Source organism: Pecten maximus, chromosome 18 (assembly GCF_902652985.1).
Source record: "Pecten maximus chromosome 18, xPecMax1.1, whole genome shotgun sequence".
NCBI classification, from domain to species: Eukaryota; Metazoa; Mollusca; class Bivalvia; order Pectinida; family Pectinidae; genus Pecten; species Pecten maximus.
The window spans coordinates 11,830,569-11,850,053 of NC_047032.1; the positions used below are offsets into that span (position 1 = coordinate 11,830,569).

Consider the following 19,485-nt stretch of genomic DNA (forward strand, 5'->3'; position numbering starts at 1 on the left):
TGGTGGGCAGGGTGTTGCAGAAGTTTCGGAAGCATCATTGCTCCCTGCTCCTGATAGCACCCCTGTGGCCGAGGCAGCCTTGGTTTCCGGAGCTTTTGTCGTTTCTGGTGGAAGATCCTCTGATTCTCCCACTCAGAACGAATCTCCTTCGCCAGCCTCGGTCCAGGACGATGCACTCTCGTCCAGAGATACTCCACCTTCACGCGTGGAGGCTATCTCAGGAGGCCTCGCTCAGGCGGGCTTTTCTAGAGACGTGTCAGCTCGCATCGCTCGATCGATTAGGTCTTCCTCTTCTGCCGTCTACCAATCAAGATGGAAGATTTTCTGTGATTGGTGTGTCGGCAGGAAGGTTGATCCGGTCAAGGCATCTGTACAACTGATTGCTGATTTTCTGCTTTGGTTGTTCAGAGATCGCAATCTTGCCCCGGGCACAATTGCTGGTTATCGTACGGCGATAGCCAGTGTGCTTTCCTTTCAGGGTAGATCAGAGGTGAGCTCATCCTCTTCTCTATCTGCCCTGATTAGGGGGTTTGGGTTGGACAGACCTAGAATACGGCAGTTGGCTCCTCAATGGAATCTGGCTCTGGTGCTCGATTCTCTTACGCGTGCTCCTTATGAGCCTTTGGAGTCGGCCACCTTGAAGTTTCTTACTTTCAAGGTGGTGTTCCTCATCGCCTTGGCTTCTGGTCGTAGGAGAAGTGAGATCCATGCTTTGTCCTCTCACCCCTCTTGCCTCCGTTGGGCTAGGAACTTTTCTGCCGTGACCCTTCTCACTGATCCTGCCTTTTTGGCTAAGAATCAGGTTCCTGGTTTCTTGCCTGAGCCTATCAAGATCCCTTCCTTGCAGGGCTCAATGGGTTCTGTGGAGCGGGATAAACTGCTCTGTCCCTGTCGGGCACTTAGGTTTTACCTTGAGAAAACCAAGGGGGGGGGGGGGGGGGGGGGCGGGGTACTCGATCCCGGCTTTTCTTGTCCATCAAGCAGGGTCAGCAGGAGATCTCCTCCCAGTCCATTTCCAGATGGATCTGTCAGGTTATCAAGTTTGCTTATGACCATTCTGATGATCAGGTTCAGGCTCGTTACAAGGTGAGAGCTCATGAGGTTAGGGCCCTTGCTACATCATGGGCTCTTCTCAATGGCTCCTCCTTTCAGGATGTCATGTCCGCTGCCTTCTGGCGTGGGCAGAATACCTTTACAGATTTTTATCTCCGGTCATTGGCTTCGCATTCAGATGGGTTGTACTCTCTTGGTCCGGTGGTGGTGGCACAGTCTGTGGCTGTGCCTCCACAGTAATCTGTAGGGTTTTTTAATTTATCATGCGATCAGGCATCACAATGGTACACCTGCTCTGCATACGCGGAGGTAGTTGCCATTTTTTAATCATTGTCGGCTAAAATTGGGGGGTTCTTGAACCTATTTATCTCCCTACCTACCTGGAGTTGCGTCTGGGTTGCTGTGCCGTCGTTATGGGCTGCCTGGCTTCGAGTCTCCACTACGGTAAGACGAATTCGCATACTAAAGTTATGGTAATTATTACTGAAATGAAATTGAGGTTTTTAAAGTAAAACCAATTTTCATGAGGTAATACTTACCATAACTTTATGGAGTCCCACCCTTTTATTCCTCCCCTTAACTCATTATCCTGGCTGCCCATGTGGCTCCATAAAGGTTTTTGAGGATGGGAGATCACTCTGTTGCGTAATCATTAAGATACAGGTCACGTGACGGTAGGGAGGGCGGGATTTTTTAATCTTGTTTTTTGGGGATACAAAGATGGGTGTAAGTGATGAATATGCATACTAAAGTTATGGTAAGTATTACCTCATGAAAATTGGTTTTACTTTAAAAACCTCAAATTTAGGGCATGGTCCTGTAAGCGAGGTCACACGATAATTTATTATAATACATATATGACTACTTTTCAAGGACACAAGACATTATCAAAAAGGCATGATACTTTTCATAGCGGCACCTGCTGCAATGCCTGGAAGCTGCCCGAAGAAGCCGAGCAAGCGACTTCCTAACGACCTCACACCACTATACAGAGTCTGTGTGAAAGATCTTCTCGTGAATTTCCATTCTATTTCACCGTCGTATCTTTTCTGCATTACAATTTTATTATCACAATCGCCGGCTTCAAGTGTTATAGTAGTATTGGCAAGATACATCACAAGTTCACAGTTCCTCATGGTTCTGTTCAGCTCCTGAGTGGCCAGACTTTGAGCCTCACGTCCCATGGCTGTTTCTTCCAAGGTTAAACGATGGGCATTCTCCCGTAGAGCATAATTGATGGAATGGTCATCGATTATGTTACATGTATAATATAAGTGAGATCTGGAAATCTGTGTTTGCTGCAAAATAAATTTGAGTAAATATAGTTTTTTTGTTTTTGTTTTTTTAACTCCTGACATTTTTATTAATATTTTCCTCATAAAGTATTCACATGATACAGAAAGAAACAAAGACAACTTTCATACACACTAACATACACAGCCTGTATATATATAACTTGAGTAAATATAGTTTTCTAGCTTTTGAATTTAAAAATTATCAGGTTCATCAAATTTTCTTTGATATACACTTTTTATATGACTTTAGTTATTCAGCATATCAAGTGATGAGCTCAAGCTTGAACATATGTTGTGATGGCATAATACACAAAAGGTCCCATCAGATTTATAAGACAGATTTTGGCTTCTGCACCGTCAACATTTAAAAGGTGTCAGAAATTAATCAAGTTAATCAAATTTTGGGGCTGATAAACATCCCCTTATCTTTTAAGGCACTGTTGAGATGTTGGCTTAATTTTCCCTGCTCCTTTCTGTGTTAGGCCCCTAGCATCACTGACAAGTCCTGAACAGCACTAGGCATATGTTGTTTTAACGGTACAGATATTTTATTCCTCCGGTGAAAAAAAAAAAGAAATCTGAGGATCCATATAAAGGCTTGTTAGCTTATAGAAACACAGTCATTGAAGATCTAGGACTTTCACCAGCTCAAATGTTTTTTGGTCGAAGATTAAAAACAGATATACCAACAACAGCTCCACTGTTGTCATCTGATAAAATTCCAACATCTGATATCAAGATGAGACTGAAAATCAAAAAGGAAAAAGCCAAAATGTACTATGATCAGCATGCAGGTAAAGAATTACCTCCCTTGGACAACGGTGAAACTGTCATGTTTCAGAAGAATGAAAAATGGATACCGGCCAAAGTTGTTGCGAAACATTCAGAACCAAGATATTACATTGTCGAAACTAGAAAAGGAAAGAAATACAGGAGGAACCGAAAGGATATCAAACCAACACGTGTGTCGTTTCCTGAAAACAATGAAACCGTGTCGCGATCGGTCAACATACCTGTAGATAGAGTTCCCAGGAAGGAAAAGTCTAAAGATTATGTAAAAGAATCAATAGCAACAAGATGTGGCCGCAGTGTAAAATTACCAAAGAAATTCCAGTAAAAATTCTGTGAAAATAGTAAAATTATATGAAAAGAGAAAATGCACACAGGAAAAGAAATGAAACAAAATCAGTGAAATGTGCATTTGAAGTGTTGTGAGAATTATGTGTCACATTATATTCTTTAAATGGTGCAAAATATGCATAAATGTGTTATTCGCAGTTTTATTAATTTGTATTTGCTTAAAAGATTGTGTCGCTGAAGAATTACTTCAAAAAAAAAAAGAATTTTTTTTTTATATCCGCTCGATTGCCATTCTTCAATTCCATTCATGAAAGAGGGAGAGAGGATCAGACTTGACTATAATAACTGAAAAAATAATCCGGATGAACATTATTTGTATTCATTTATCATGTGTTAAGAATTCATAATAATAATTGGTCATTTATGAACTGCTGATAATTGGACAGTATCCAACACCTACAAATGTATATGTTATTGGTATTCATATATATATATAAATTAACATCTTGAATATAACAGACAACAATTAAGTTCAATTTTGAAATGATTTAATAGTACAATTTAATGCACGGCATCATAACATATAAAGATCAACTGTATTTGAGTTGAATTGACATTTATATAATAATAATAATGTTTATCTTGTACATTCAGCTATGTTACATGTTATGGTGGTATACTTAATGTCAAATGTAAAAATGGGAGGATGTCATGTATGTATTTTACCAGTCGGTAATTGTCGCTATTGTCCATACTGTAGGTCAATAAGTATAACGGAAGTCACTCACATGTTTGTATACTATAGCAATACTGTCCTACTATGCTAAGCGTTTGTATGACCATGATCGACGTATAATAAAGTGACTTGTACCAGGAATACGGTGTGGTGTTATGGCAATACCCGCATACAATGTGGGCGAATTAGCAAAAAAAATGAGAGGTGTTTTTCCTGTCAGTTATCCTTGCAAGTTATAGCCAATTTATCATTTTGTTCCGTGGTCGGGTTATTTTCCTTGAAGGACATCATTATCACATCAAAAAAGAGAAAAAAATATCCCAACTGTTCTTCCGATCCCGTCTTCGGCGTTCATTTTCTATAGAAATTATCGTTGCCCGGGTGTAAAATTCATCGATGCCCAGGTGTAAGCAACCGGCGCCCGGTCAGTACGATTGAACCCGGTGAGTAAAGCCTGGGGTCGCGGTTCGATGACGGTGTAGGCACACTACTTGCTTTTCTGTTACATCGGTCGACCACTCCAAGTGCAAGCTATATGAAAATGAGAGGCTTCGTTGGGGATAAAACCTGGGTTAATGTGTGTTCGGGGCGAACACGTTTGAAAAGTGAGGAATAGTGAGGCAGGTTTTAATTGTAAATAGGGTACATAGTGATTTCAGGTGGGGGAATTTCCATTAAGTCAGTCGGTAGAGCGACGGAGCAGTAAGCAGAGGGTCGCGGGTTTAACCCCTTGTGGAGGCACTAAATTCGCTTTCCTGTTATATATATCATGAAAATATTGTTGTATCGTCTGCCCTTTTACGTTGTTAGTAGCAAAGAAATATGGCAGTAGAATACTGATGCCATTATTAAGTGCACGATCATTTGGAATCCAACAATGCAAAGTAAAGACAATGAAATTCACATCAGGACAAACAATAAACAATTCTGTCTGACTCAGTGTTCGAAAGTAAAGGTGGTCCGATGGCCAGAGGCTATAGAAAACCTGGTCGGTCTATGTCAAATTTCTTAGTGTTGGCCCCATTGGCTATGAAAAGTTTGAGTCCTGACATACATTACAATTCATGTAAACAACATTTCAATATTTTCTGACAAATGATGATATGAAATCAGAGCTTAAAATAGAGGTTTTTTAACCCATAATAGCGTGTTATTACTGGATGATGCAAGCGTTTGCGTGACAGTTATGCTACTTTTTAACAATATGTTTACAAAATGGGTCTATGGAAAAATGACTTGGGCTATGGGATTTCAATTTTCTGTAGACATACTGTCTAAGGAATGTTCATATATACTTTCATGTATAGATGTTTAGATGTAATACATAGTTTATGTTACAATGTGTTTACATGTTTAGATTTAGATTTTTTAAAAAGGGGATATAATCACCTTTTATATTTTGGCCTAGTTTGTAGCATTTTTTGTGTGTCATTCTTTTAAATTAACCCCCCCCCCCCCCCCCCCCCCCCCCCTAAAAAAAAGTCTAAAATCTGAAAATATGGTAGTATATACATGTTACGGTGAGTGATTACTGTCATAGCTGCGCTCTTCTAAGGCTTTGCCTTCATTTAAATTACATTATCGCATAGGTTGGAACGCTCGACCTATTCTGGCAATCTGTATCACCGATACGCTTCGTTTGACATGGCGTATTAGAAGCAAGCGTCTGAAGGACCGTTAGTGTAATGTTCTAATTTTCATCCGGAAAAGAGGAAAATATCCGGAAAATGTTAATTGCGTTTGGGGAATCAAACAAATAAAATTCTTTTAGAAAAAAAGAAAGCACCAGTAACATAGATTACAATATAATTTATGAAAGAAAATGGTAAAGATTTAACAAAAAAATTCATCAATCTCAGATTCCAAAATACCTGCTCTAATTTGGTAATTTCTGCCATACTGGAAGCAAAAGTTTTGGGGTACCAGCAAAGTAAACGGCCATAGTGTGAAAAGTAATATGGTGAGGTGTTATTTATTTATTTATTTTTTTCTTAAAGCATACATATGAAATTTTTAATTAAGCAAAACAAAGGGGGTCATTTTTCTGTTCATTTTTTCAGGAAAAAAAATAAATGTATTTTTTTAAATCAATTTTTCACTAAAAATAACAGGTTTTTCGTATAAAAATAGCCATAGTTTGTTAACCACCCAAAGAATCTTCTCTTTTTTTGATAATTATAAATGATATTGCTCATACTGATGATATAAATGAGATATAAACTTCTTTTTATGCTTGAGGTGAATATTATCGGGGAAAGATAAAATCTACCAAAATCCTTAAAAATATGGTTCAGCTATTAATTAATACGTATCTTTATGTGGCCCTGGTAGTAAAACGAACGTGGTGACATATGTTTTTTATGTGCTTTTAGTGATAAGAGCATACTTAACATTGAAATAAAAATAAAATTAAGGAGATCTATCAGAGGAAACCCGAAGGGTCGGTCTACCTTAAGGGTTTTAACTTACGATAAAAATATGGACTGTTGGTAAGTTGTACATATCGGATCTTTTATTTCAGGTATTTAACGTTTGTAATTTCTACTCGTTTGTGAACCTCCGGGACGTGACACGTGTGTTGTTTGTACATGTAGGTCACACTGCTATCCGAGTTCTTGTTCTGACTGACTTACCCGATTCAGGCACAAATACAAGTACACGTATAGTTAAAACGCTTCATTAGGATCACATTATACAATACACAACAAAGTGACGATTATACTGTATATGTATAACATTTTATTCGCTCTAACAAAGCAACCCTTTGACGTTGACATGGAAAAATAACTTTCACTTTAGATGTTCTTTTAAAACATTGTTTATTTTTTAGTTTCTACAAAATAAAATAAAACAAGAATCATATCAGAAACATAAGTATATATATTTTTAAAAAGGCTGACAATTAGACGTAAAATATCCCAATTTACGGTATGGTCCTGTAAGCGAGGTCACACGATAATTTATTATAATACATATATGCCTATTTTTCAGGGACACAAGACATTATCAAAAAGGCATGATACTTTTCACAGCGGCAGCTGCTGCAATGCCTGGAAGCTGCCCGAAGAAGCCGAGCAAGCGACTTCCTAACGATCTCACACCACTATACAGAGTCTGTGTGAAAGATCTTCTCGTGAATTTCCATTCTATTTCACCGTCGTATCTTTTCTGCATTACAATTTTATTATCACAATCGCCGGCTTCAAGTGTTATAGTAGTATTGGCAAGATACATCACAAGTTCACAGTTCCTCATGGTTCTGTTCAGCTCCTGAGTGGCCAGACTTTGAGCCTCACGTCCCATGGCTGTTTCTTCCCAGGTTAAACGATGGGCATTCTCCCGTAGAGCATAATTGATGGAATGGTCATCGATTATGTTACATGTATAATATAAGTGAGATCTGGAAATCTGTGTTTGCTGCAAAATAAATTTGAGTAAATATAGTTTTTATGTTTTTGTTTTTTTTAACTTCTGACATTTTTATTAATATTTTCCTCATAAAGTATTCACATGATACAGAAAGAAACAAAGACAACTTTCATACACACTAACATACACAGCCTGTATATATATAACTTGAGTAAATATAGTTTTCTAGCTTTAGAATTTAAAAATTATCAGGTTCATCAAATTTTCTTTGATATACACTTTTTATATGACTTTAGTTATTCAGCATATCAAGTGATGAGCTCAACCTTGAAAATATGTTGTGATGTCATAATACACAAAAGATCCCATCAGATTTATAAGACAGATTTTGGCTTCTGCACCGTCAACATTTAAAAGGTGTCAGAAATTAATCAAGTTAATCAAATTTTGGGGCTGATAAACATCCCCTTATCTTTTAAGGCACTGTTGAGATGTTGGCTTAATTTTCCCTGCTTCTTTCTGTGTTAGGCCCCTAGCACCACTGACAAGTCCTGAACAGCACTAGACATATGTTGTTTTAACGGTACAGATATTTTATTCCTCCGGTGAAAAAAAAAGACTCACAGGACATCACTAATTCATCAAATGAGACCGGTATGAAAACGTTCCCCAATTTTTTATTTGCAACAAGCCTACAACATTAACGCAGCGTTCTCCAGACGTTGTGTACCCAATAGGAAGGATTTTATACAATTCGTTAATCATTAATATGTATCTGTAATCAATAGTTTTGTTTACGATATAATTATTAATTACCGTTAGGTACTGTCGTGTCCATGCAAATAGTAAAATAATTGTGATACGTTAGACTGTGGTCGAGTACTATACCCTTTAAATGTTATTTTTTACTTGAAATAATTTGTCTCCATTTGATATTTTGATTTTATATGTATATATAATAGATCTATATGTTTAAATATTAAGTGAAGTAAAACTATATTATTTCGCTTTTATTGAGAGTAATTTGTCGGTAGCGAGTGCGTTTTTTTGTGTATGTGATAAGAGAGCTACATATAAATACAAAATGTACTTATAATTGCTTTCTTGTATTACACATTTCAGAATGTTTTTTAATTCCTCGATCTCATAAATGTCTGAAGTTGAACCCAGCGGCTGTGTCGTTCTTAGACATTACCACCCACTACACTTCTAGGACTCATCAGCGATATTAGGTACTGTCCGGAATAAGTTACTCGATAGTGTCTTAATAAGTTATATCATATTTTATTTCAAAGGCCTACTTATCGCTAAAAATTATTTCACTCCAGTAATATTTTTCAACGACGATATGCCACAAATACATGCATCAATATAATTCATAGTGAATGCAGACCATTCGGTTTAAGCTTATATCATCAGTGCTCAACAATATCCTGATTATCAGAAATATGTCCAAACCAAGCTATTTGCAGCGTTTATGTATCATGTATGATTGTATAATGATATGGGCGATGCTACCATGTAAACCTTATTAATATGGCTGCTTAGTCTGTATTGCATTCATCAAAGAGTTAAACAAAGGGTCTTTCAAAACAAATCGAGAGTCAGACACAGTAGCGCAACAGATGCATCGAACTGCATCTAGTAGCTGTTTTGTCCTTCTAGGTCTCGTCGGCGATGCTGAAGGCCTAAAGTGCTGATAATGTTTTTTCCTTTCCTTTTTTTTTTTTCAAATCTTGATTAAATCTATACATACAATTATAAAGGGTATACTAACGTACCGTATGTTCTTAGTAGACTATACAAAATAGACGCCTAGCCATATCCTACTGTGTATACTATTTACCTGTACTGGTGTTTCTCTTCGTCTTGAGTTCGAACTTCCCATTGTTTTCTTTAGTTTCTGTAAATATAAGGAAAGATTGATAGAATCTAGCATGAGTCCGGACAGGGATATAATATATATCAACCCGAGTGTAAGAGTTTGGCCAATCAGCACGAGACTTGCCGAGTGCGGGCCAGCTAAACTCTTACACGCGGGGTTGAGATATCCTTGTTCGCGGAACATACCCATGCTTGATTATTTTCCTCACATACTTAAATGTACAAGTAAATGTTAGCTTTAATGAAAATTTTGCATCGCGCCATCTGCAAATCTGTTTGGAATGTGCGTCAAAATTAATGACGTCATCGTTTAAGATATGGTTACTCAATGTAAAATGATGGCGTTACGTTATTGTGAGCAGCGTCATGTAGCGCGTGCAAGCTGTCTTTACCCCCTTGTGTGAAATCGTTTTTTCTCTTACCCTGGACAGGGATATCTGCAGTTTTACCGGGATGAGATTTTCTTTTCTCTTACCCTTGACATGGATATCCGCAGTTTTACCGAGAGCACGTGAAGCTTGTCTTTTTCCTAGGGTGAGATAAGAAAATCTCACCCTAAGGGAAAAGACAAGCTACACGTGCTCCTCTCACGTTCTCAACAATTGTATTTTGTCACATCAACAATGGCATGACGTCACGGCAACAGTACCATGACGTCAAGTCGACAATTCAATCACGTCACGTCATTGCATTAGCATTGATGTAACGTCAATATTAGATACACAAGAGGGTAAACAGGGTAAGAGAAAAATAATCATTCACCCCTATGGAAGTGAGACAGGGGAATCTCAACCCTCGGGGTAAGGTTATTAAGCTGCAAAACACTCGGCAAGCATCGTGTTTGGCAACTTAAGAATCTTCCCCTAGGGTTGATATTCCCTGTCTCACCCCAAAGAGGGTGAAAGTTTTTATTAATCTCCCCCAAAGGGAAAACAAGCTATACGTGCTCTGTTTACGTTCTCAACAATTGCATTTCGTCACGTCAACAATACCATGACGTCACGGCAACAATATAATGCCGTCACGTCGACATTTCCTTGCATTGATGTAACGTCAATATTAGATACATAAGAAGGTAAACAGGGTAAGTGAAAAATAATCATTCACCCCCATGGAAGTGAGACAGGGGAATCTCAAAACTCGGGGTAAGATAATTAAGCTGCCAAACACTCGGCAAGCCTCGTATTTGGCAAATTAAGAATCTTCTCCCTCGGGTTGGGATTCCCCTGTCTCATCCCCAAGGGGGTGAACGGTTATATTATTCTCTTACCCTGGACAGGGATATCCGCAGTTTTACCGGGGTGAGATTTGCTTATCTCACATTAGGGGAAAGACAAGCTACACCTGCTCTTCTCACGTTCACAACAATTGTATTTTGTCACGTCAACAATACCATGACGTCACGGCAACAGTATCATGCCGTCACGTCGACAATTCAATCACGTCACGTCAACATTTCCTTGCATTGATGTAACGTCAATATTATATACATAAGAAGGTAAACAGGGTAAGTGAAAAATAATCATTCACCCCCATGGAAGTGAGACAGGGGAATCTCAACCCTCGGGGTAAGGTTATCAAGTTGCCAAACACGAGGCTTACCGAGTGTTTGGCAACTTAAGAATCTTCCCCTTGGGTTGAGATTCCCATGTCTCACCCCCATGGGGGTGAAAGATTCTATTAATCTTTTCCCTAGCAACCGCTGGATAACCCTGTGAAGTATGTGAGAAAATTAGAGTTAAGTACTATTACACAATTTAGGGACCTCATTAAACCGAACGTGAAAATATGCTAAAACAAAATTGAATTTCATTCTCAGCAATAAAATATAAAAAATACTCCCCTTTTCGAGATTTAGACAGGAAAGCTTAGCCATCGACGTAATGAGATCAGGAACTATCCTATCTTTTGTGCGTTGACAAGCATGTAAAGAATGGGAATTTGTTTAAATGAGAATGAGTTTAATTAGAATATAACTACAGAATTAGCAAATAGGACAAAAACAGCTATATGATACTGTTTTTCATTATTCATTGAAAGGTACTGCTCTGTAGTGTGTTTAATGTACATTAAATATATATTGATCTCAATAACACCTACATTATATTTCAAAACTCTTTCACTATCGTGTTCCCGGAACGTACTTGATGCCTGGCGTTATTCAATGGTTTTTTGTTTACGTTTGCTTACATTGGCAACGATATCGTCGAGGGACATGTATTATGTATTCCATTACCAGATTAAAGTCTGATTCGGGACCAACGCGAATAAGTGAGTCAATTCGGTGTGTTCTTCTTTCGCCCACTTTTTAAAAATAACATTGGGGCAGGTATGTCGTGACAGTCATTATAGTCTGCTTCATATATACCTTACCTGGATCTTACCTGTGTTCTCCCACATTACCTGTATTTTACCTGTATTCTCCCACTTTACATGGTTTTACCTGTATTTTACACAAACTTTAAATTCATCTCATTTCATCATTATTTAACTAAAATTTACATACCATATACCATTTTCATCAGCTAAATTGGCAAAAGACAACCATAGTACGAATATGTATATATATTTAAGATACTGTACAGTTTTAAGTGATTAAATACTGTAAAACAAAATCATATTAGGTCATTCTTTTGGAAGAACTAAGAACATAAGATTTAACTAATTCAATAATAACTACTTAATTATCATTAATATTTTTATATGTTTATCTTTAATATGATTTGTCTCGTGGAGACTACTGTTTTTTTCCAACATGATTTGGTATCCCTGGTATTTCTCTTGATACTAATTGACTTAATTAATTATCACCTGTTGGCTTGGGTCCATCAACTGACCACTAATTAATATGGTGAATACAGAATCAGCAATAAATCAAATTTGCGTTGTAATTGGACATTTAAGCTTTTATCTAGGTGGCAATTAAAGATGAATACATTTTACAGCTTAAGTGTTGGTCACTTTCATTGATGCTGGTGACTCGATTAATCAGGCCGCTTCTTCTAATTCGGATGAAAATACAATTGCTCCATAGCTTCCAACATATAACTCTAAACCGTGTTAGTGTTAAGGTGTTTGCGTACTTTATTTCATTGGAATACATACGAATGTAATCACATAATCTGTGCCCGTAAAAAAACGTTGTATTTATTGTTGTTATGAACACAAGTTTAATAATGCCTTGATGATTACCTGTAATTGATCACCACTGGTTGTGAATTAAGGTTACGAATGAATGTTCATCACAAATAAAAAATGATAAATTGAGATTTCTAAAGGTAAGCAAACATGTTCACCAATATTCAGGGAATGATTTTCATGTTTTCCTTGTTTATAAGTTAAACAGTGATGATTAAGTTACTCGAGAACAAAAAGAAAATATTTGTCAAAATACTCGAGTAACACAAATGAGGAAGGAAGACAATTTTATGAATCATGCCAATGTATATATATATACATGCGTATACCGTTTTTATCATAATTTAAGAAATCGATTATTCTATCATTGCATTTTGTTCCTTGTTCCGTTCTCGGAACGTACCTGAGGCCCGACATCAATTGATTTCTGGGAACAGGTATGTCGTGTCAATTCTGCATATGACTTACATGTCCTGTTTACGTTTATTTACATTGACAACGGTACGGGGATATATGCATTAGGTGTGGAATACATTATCAGATAGCCTTGCATTCGGGACTACAGCAGTTTTTAACAACTGATTCATTAGTATACTATACTTTCACATGTATTCTCTACATTAAGAAGACAGGGCACCTGTGTGCTATTACGAAATGGTGTGTCCCTGTGTGTGGGTCAAAAGTAAATATTGAAACTGCATAAACTATTGCTAATTTACATTTCATTTGCAATCACTTGATTCTTGTTAACGACTACATGTATTTACATTAACATCGACATGGAGTGATATTTAGAAAATAACTTGTCTATTCTAGACTATTCTTGTGCACCTACTAGCAAGTTGCAGATTTGACTTTCTTAAATGGCACCTATTAGACAGGTTTCCCCCCCGCTTTTATTCGTCCTGAAAAAGCGCCGTTTTACTTCAATAAAATCATGCTTTTTCGTTTTTAATTTTCTACCCGAAAATGTGTTGTAAATTGGCATTTTTAGTTAAAAAAAACAACATCCCGGGCCACTTTGTTATCAGAATAAAGTACCAAGTTGTTTGGAAGATATTTGAAATCACAAGCAGTACGTAACGTTTTATTTTCATTTCAAATGAACGAAAGAAAATAATGTATTGAAGTTTGGCATCAAATCATATCATTTTAAGATAAAAAAAGAAAGAAAAATCGAGATGAAAAAGTAATCATTTTCAATTAAGATGGACGTTACTGTATAATGAAGGGCAATGGAAAGGAAAACCAGTAATGATTTAGGTTTGAGAGATAGTGCGTTTGCAATGTACCTGAACAAACCTATAAAACTGGGAGACTGGAATGTTATAATGAAAATTGACGACGTCACAAGGTGCACTGTACGGTTTAGCTCAACTGTCTGCAAGTCCAGTGTCAAATTTTTCTTTGAAGGCGATACAATTTTTTTGACAGAATGGTTTTGAGCCTTACTGAAAAATACGGCAACTATGGTTTCAGGGACACAATTGCTATACAAATAGTTTTTCCTGCCTTATTTTTCTCCATAATACTTTTGAGTTGCTGGTTTGTAAGCTTGGCTGGTAGGCTTAAAGTCTACAGTGTTTGAAAGGACCCATTTATGCCCAGTTTCAAATATAAAGCCAATATTTACATTCCTCATCGATATTCACCATAAATGCGTAATCAAAGGCACTGTTCAATTAAGCGTCTTTTGTACAGTCTTCAGTTTGAAATACTAATTGACTTTAGTTTCCATTTAGTGTACTGATTTAACCACTTAATTTTTCGAGTAGAGGTTATGGTGGCTCGCAATTCCGGAACTATCTTGTGTTGAGTACTCCAAGGCAACAGTAACTAATGTACCGAAACAGTAGAATAATTTGAAGTAGATTCAAAATTTAGCTTTTTCGTAAAATATCGTTCATCCTAAGTATTCCCAAATTACAACTTTTATGCCCACCGGTGCAAACAGGACTGGGAACCTGTAAGCAACTTGATGTAATCGGAATAAACTGATTATTATGATATACAACAATTATATTTTACATATGACTGCACTAATGAGCGAAACGGTGGGGCGCAACACTGACCCATATGCGATAAACGGTCATTGATAAGAACTTTCAGAATTACATTTCTTCGTTTATAATTGATACACAGTTGCCTTCCTATTCAAATAGCTCGAGTTCATTATTGCACATGATGGACAAATGTCTTTTGTAGGCAATAGTTCCTCATTCAGCATAAAATGACTCGAAATCAAAGCAAACAATAACATTAAATAAAACATTAAAAGATCATTTCTGGATATAATGAAAAATGTTGTCAATAACATTTTACTCATTATTCACAATATCACAAATATATTTAACTTATACTAAGTATATAAAAGCTACTTACCTTTCGTGGCGTTATATCTCTGTGTAGAGGTACGAAAGCAGTGATTGTCAGACGATGACATCATGTAATCAATATTACGTGGACTTATTTAAAGACTGGGATTTCCTGAAACAGCTGGTTTGAACTGGAAAGCTGCATAGATGCCTTGCAAGGTACTATAAATAGAGCTTTTCCATGAAACGCATATGTGCGTAATCAATAAAACAGAATTGTTCCAAACCTTTCTATAAAGACGCACTGAATTTAACATCCTGTACATACATGTAGAACCATAAGATACATTGGCATATAGAGCAAACAAATTACTGAGTGTTTATTGACAACAAATTCGAGACATCCTCTAGGACTATTCAGCTCAGATCGTTAACACCATTGGCAGTACACCGAATGATGGATCCCAGTTATGATCAAGAACTTTCCTTTAAGGTAAATATATGTCTGTAATTATGATGTTCTGTTTTATTGGTTATCATTTTAATTATCCGGGAAAAGACTACTGAAGCAAAGTTTTGTGTCATAATGTGTGTCTGCTAGTTTTAACCGTCCAGGTAATAACACTGAATCAGAAGTCAGGCTTCTTGTGGTGATATGTAATGATTATGTTTTATTAAAAAAATCATTGATGAATAAATCTCGGTTTCATTTAAATGTTATTGTGTTGTTTTAAATATACAAGTATGCATTGTGTGCGTCCGTCTGCGTGCTTTTACGTTCCTTGTGTAGTCTGTTGTAGTTAAAAATACAGTCAAGTGTAACTTCAGACTACTCTCCCATAGGTTAAAGACGAACGCGGAACAGAAAGTGTCGTCTGCTTGTTTAGTTATTAGTTGTATGTACCAAGTATCCAAGTGAATGATTTAAACATATTTTTATTGACGAAACAGACAAATTAATTAGAAAAACGTTCATAAAACTTAAGAGCTCTCCTCTTCTCTCATTTTGATGTCATTACAACAATTGAACTTGAACAGAAGATATCTTTAAATGCTCTCCTCGCCAAACTTATTCTGCTCTTTAAATATGTTGTTGTTTTCTCTCAAACATGTGTTTTTCCGGCCATATTAAAATTATAACAGAACACACTTTTCGCACTGCATTATGGGATTCGGGGGATATATATATTGGAACCTCATTTGCTTGTTAACCTGTCAGTCTGACCAGTTAATTTGAGGGGGGAAATCCGTAAATATCTGTGTAATTACACATATTTTTGAGCCTAGTGTAACGTGGAGTTTAGATAGGGATACAGACTATTTGAAATAAGCCCTTTATTCCTTTCATTAGGAAGTTGTCAAATGCTGCAGTGGTGATCACCTTTCAAGAAGCTCGGGTAGATAACGAAACATAAGGTAAAATTTTGTTTATAACCGTTTTATCATTTCCAGGATGACAAAGTGACGATCAAAGAATTCAATAAAAGAGAATTGGGGCGCCTTATACTCAAACAATGCGGAAACGAAGGTACGGTGGACAATGAAGAAAAGGGGAGCATGCGCAGATTACTCCAGGAAGCTATCGACTACCTTCCAAAGGAAAAAGTTGGCGTTTGGAAAAATGCAACAGTAACTATTTACGACATTAAAGGAAATTCGCTTGAAATCACCAGTGGACGCGGACGTCATCAATTCTTTATCAACCACAATATAAAGGGGGAAACAACCATCCACAAAAAGGGATCTGGGGGATGCATTTTGTGTTAAGCTTTCCTATAAAAATGACATGTACACATAGAACAGTGTGTTAACTTATCAAATTCAATTCATACTTGTCACAAAAGATATTGCCATGCTTTTATCATTAAAAAGAAAACAAAATACAATAGTTATATTGTGCTGCAATTTTAGGGAAGAAATCCTACATACGAAACACGTGTCAAAATCATAGGATATGAATCTAGTATCTGGAATGGTTTTCTAAATATATATATAACTATTTGTTGTGGCCTCATGTAACTTAAAAGTAAATTGATTTGGTTTGACTGATTAATAGCTTCTAGCTATCTTTGCCTATTAGCACTTCGGCGTTTTCCACGTTACCAATACAATAAGATAGAACCCAATTTACAATCTTGTAGAAGGGTGATAATTCGCATAAAACTTACCTGAGCGCCAGGAAGATTGCCTTTGAAAGTCAAAGGCTATTGCCATAAAATTATTTGTTCTTATACGAACTTTTGATGTCAAGTGGAGATCACGGAATCTCTTAAACACTTCTCATTATTGAACTTTCTATTAAAACACAGATAAAGCAATACAATTTATTCTCGTTTTCTTTCTTTCTTTTTAATTCAAAAGCTCATTTACAAAAATGGAAAGTGTCTTTATTGCAATGCCAAATTCCCTTGACACTATTGGGTATCCTGAATATCTGAATAATGATATTCAAGCGTGAATTCTTAGTATTTAATACATACTGGTTGTCATGACTACTGTATACTCATAGGTAGAGTCTGTGGAGATAGATAATGTCGATGAGTATATTGATGATCTAATTGCTTTATTAGTCCCCTGCCGTTTGAAAAACGGGGGGACTATATGTCCGTCCGTCCGTCCGTCCGTCCGTCTGTCACGCAACATTTGTCCGGACAACTCCTTCTAAAGTACTACTCCGATTTTAACTAAACTTGGTATACATGATCAGTATAACATGTAGTTGTGCATCCCACATTTGTTTTGGAGTAAAAAGTCCGAAATGCGAGTAAAAATGGCTATATCTCGTCACCTGGCGAGTAAAATAGCTCAAAGTCATAGGTCATTTGAGGTTAAATGTCCTTTTTTTCGAAATTAGAGCTTGTCCGGGCATAACTTCCGTGTTGTTTCACCTACCTGAAATATTCTTCCTGTTGTTCTGTTGGGAAAACTAGTTTAATATATCTATTGAGTTCTGCCGGAAATAAATGGGAAATAAATAGGTGCACTCCTATGTCAGGCACGGGACTTTGTATTGCTGTTGCAATACTACCATCCTTGTTCTGTTTATGTATTTGTATCACATATCTGTTAAAGCGTCGCAGGTCTGGACAGCTTTTTATGCGAATTCCTAGTGATCTGTATATGGTTATAGATGTTTATATATTTATATTTAAATGCAGTGTAAAATACAAACCAGAAACAAACCAGGCAATGTAATATTATTAAAGTTTCGGTCTTTATGTTGACGTAAACTTGTAAACTTTATATATCAACTTATTTTAATCACGCTTGTTGGCCCCGATGGAAGCGCGGGAGGAGAAGGTCTTACTGTGGGAGGAAACCGAAGTACCCGGGGAAAACCCACGAAGTCGGGCAGTTGATCGTAAGGGTAGTCTGCTGACCCTATACCTTTTAACGTCCGATCGGGGAATCGAACCCCGGTCTCCTAGGTGAAAGGCAAGTGTGTTACTACTGTGCTACCCGACAAACTCTTCATATTGACGTCTACAACAACAAAGGATTCAATAGCTCAGATTGACCTATTGACCATAGATTCATTCAACTTATAAATTGTTGAAGATCTTTGATCTCAATATCTCTTTATAGCAAGAACTTTGAGGATTTGCCTCACGATCTAACATCCCTCGAACTAAGTTAAATACTATTTCATATGCTTACTATATTATAAAAATCTAAGTTCAGCTTTCAATGATAATAAAAATAGTATTAAATGCAAGCATCATTGGAGATATTATATGAATGGCATGTGTGATAATAGACCTCATGTTTATGGCTATATATTGAAATGATATGAAACAAGTATAATGTAGGATACCACAATGATATCATATTACACGACAAACAATGTAATAAATCCATGCATCCCACAGGATAACATAAATGTACGTTGGACACACACTAACTTTATAGTCGACCGTTGTTTGACCTCATCAGTAAACGTAGATTGCTGGATCAAATACATGGCAGACGAGTTAACTTCTGAGATCAATAGAATTTGATTTTTAAAGTTATATATCTTTGACATGGAGACACACCTGTTTCATAAGACATTTATGTGTGACATTTTTTTGTTTTGTTTTTTTTTTTGGGGGGGGGGGGGGGGGGGATTCATTTCTGACTTTACTTTATCACTAAGGCAAACAATCTTCAGTTATCATCTTAAATAATCAGTAAAACATTCAGAAAGAAAGAGAAGCTGGACGAATCGTCTATCTAATTACAGCCACTTCCAGCACTTAAGATTTCTTAGTTTCTAAGAAAGATGGTGATTATGAGAGTTATCCATCAGTGTTAGAGAAGTCACTTTCATTCTGTGGAGTTAACATCGAGGATTGGGTTTGTACTACATGAGAGGTATGTAAATGGCCATATTTCCAGGGGATTTGGGGTAAACTGTTATAGTTTTTTTCAAACTGACTTATATTTTCCCCGAGACATATACCAGCATAGTCCTGCATGCACTCTTATATGGTAATGAAAAAAAACCTAATTATGGCAAAATTATCTACGTTATATGATATTCATCTGTCGTGATTGCGGGCATCATCACGTATAAGATGGGCGGGAATTATTTTCTAACTCAAGGCCAGGTTGATCATCCCTCGGGCTGAAAAAG

General features: G+C 36.7%; 2 protein-coding genes across 2 annotated transcripts; one reads left to right on the forward strand and one right to left on the reverse strand.

The window, feature by feature from the left end:
• Positions 1–6,969: 6,969 nt before the first annotated feature.
• On the reverse strand, positions 6,970–15,041 carry LOC117316695. Its single transcript, XM_033871430.1, has 3 exons — positions 14,938–15,041; positions 9,380–9,436; positions 6,970–7,581 (listed from the first exon to the last, which is right to left on the reverse strand). The coding sequence occupies exons 2-3, from the start codon at positions 9,419–9,421 to the stop codon at positions 7,171–7,173; spliced, it is 453 nt and encodes a 150-aa protein (XP_033727321.1). The 5' UTR covers positions 9,422–9,436; positions 14,938–15,041; the 3' UTR covers positions 6,970–7,170.
• A 77-nt stretch (positions 15,042–15,118) lies between these two features.
• Positions 15,119–17,197, forward strand: LOC117316696. The gene is made up of 2 exons (XM_033871431.1): positions 15,119–15,363; positions 16,323–17,197. The coding sequence occupies exons 1-2, from the start codon at positions 15,325–15,327 to the stop codon at positions 16,635–16,637; spliced, it is 354 nt and encodes a 117-aa protein (XP_033727322.1). The 5' UTR covers positions 15,119–15,324; the 3' UTR covers positions 16,638–17,197.
• Positions 17,198–19,485: the final 2,288 nt, after the last annotated feature.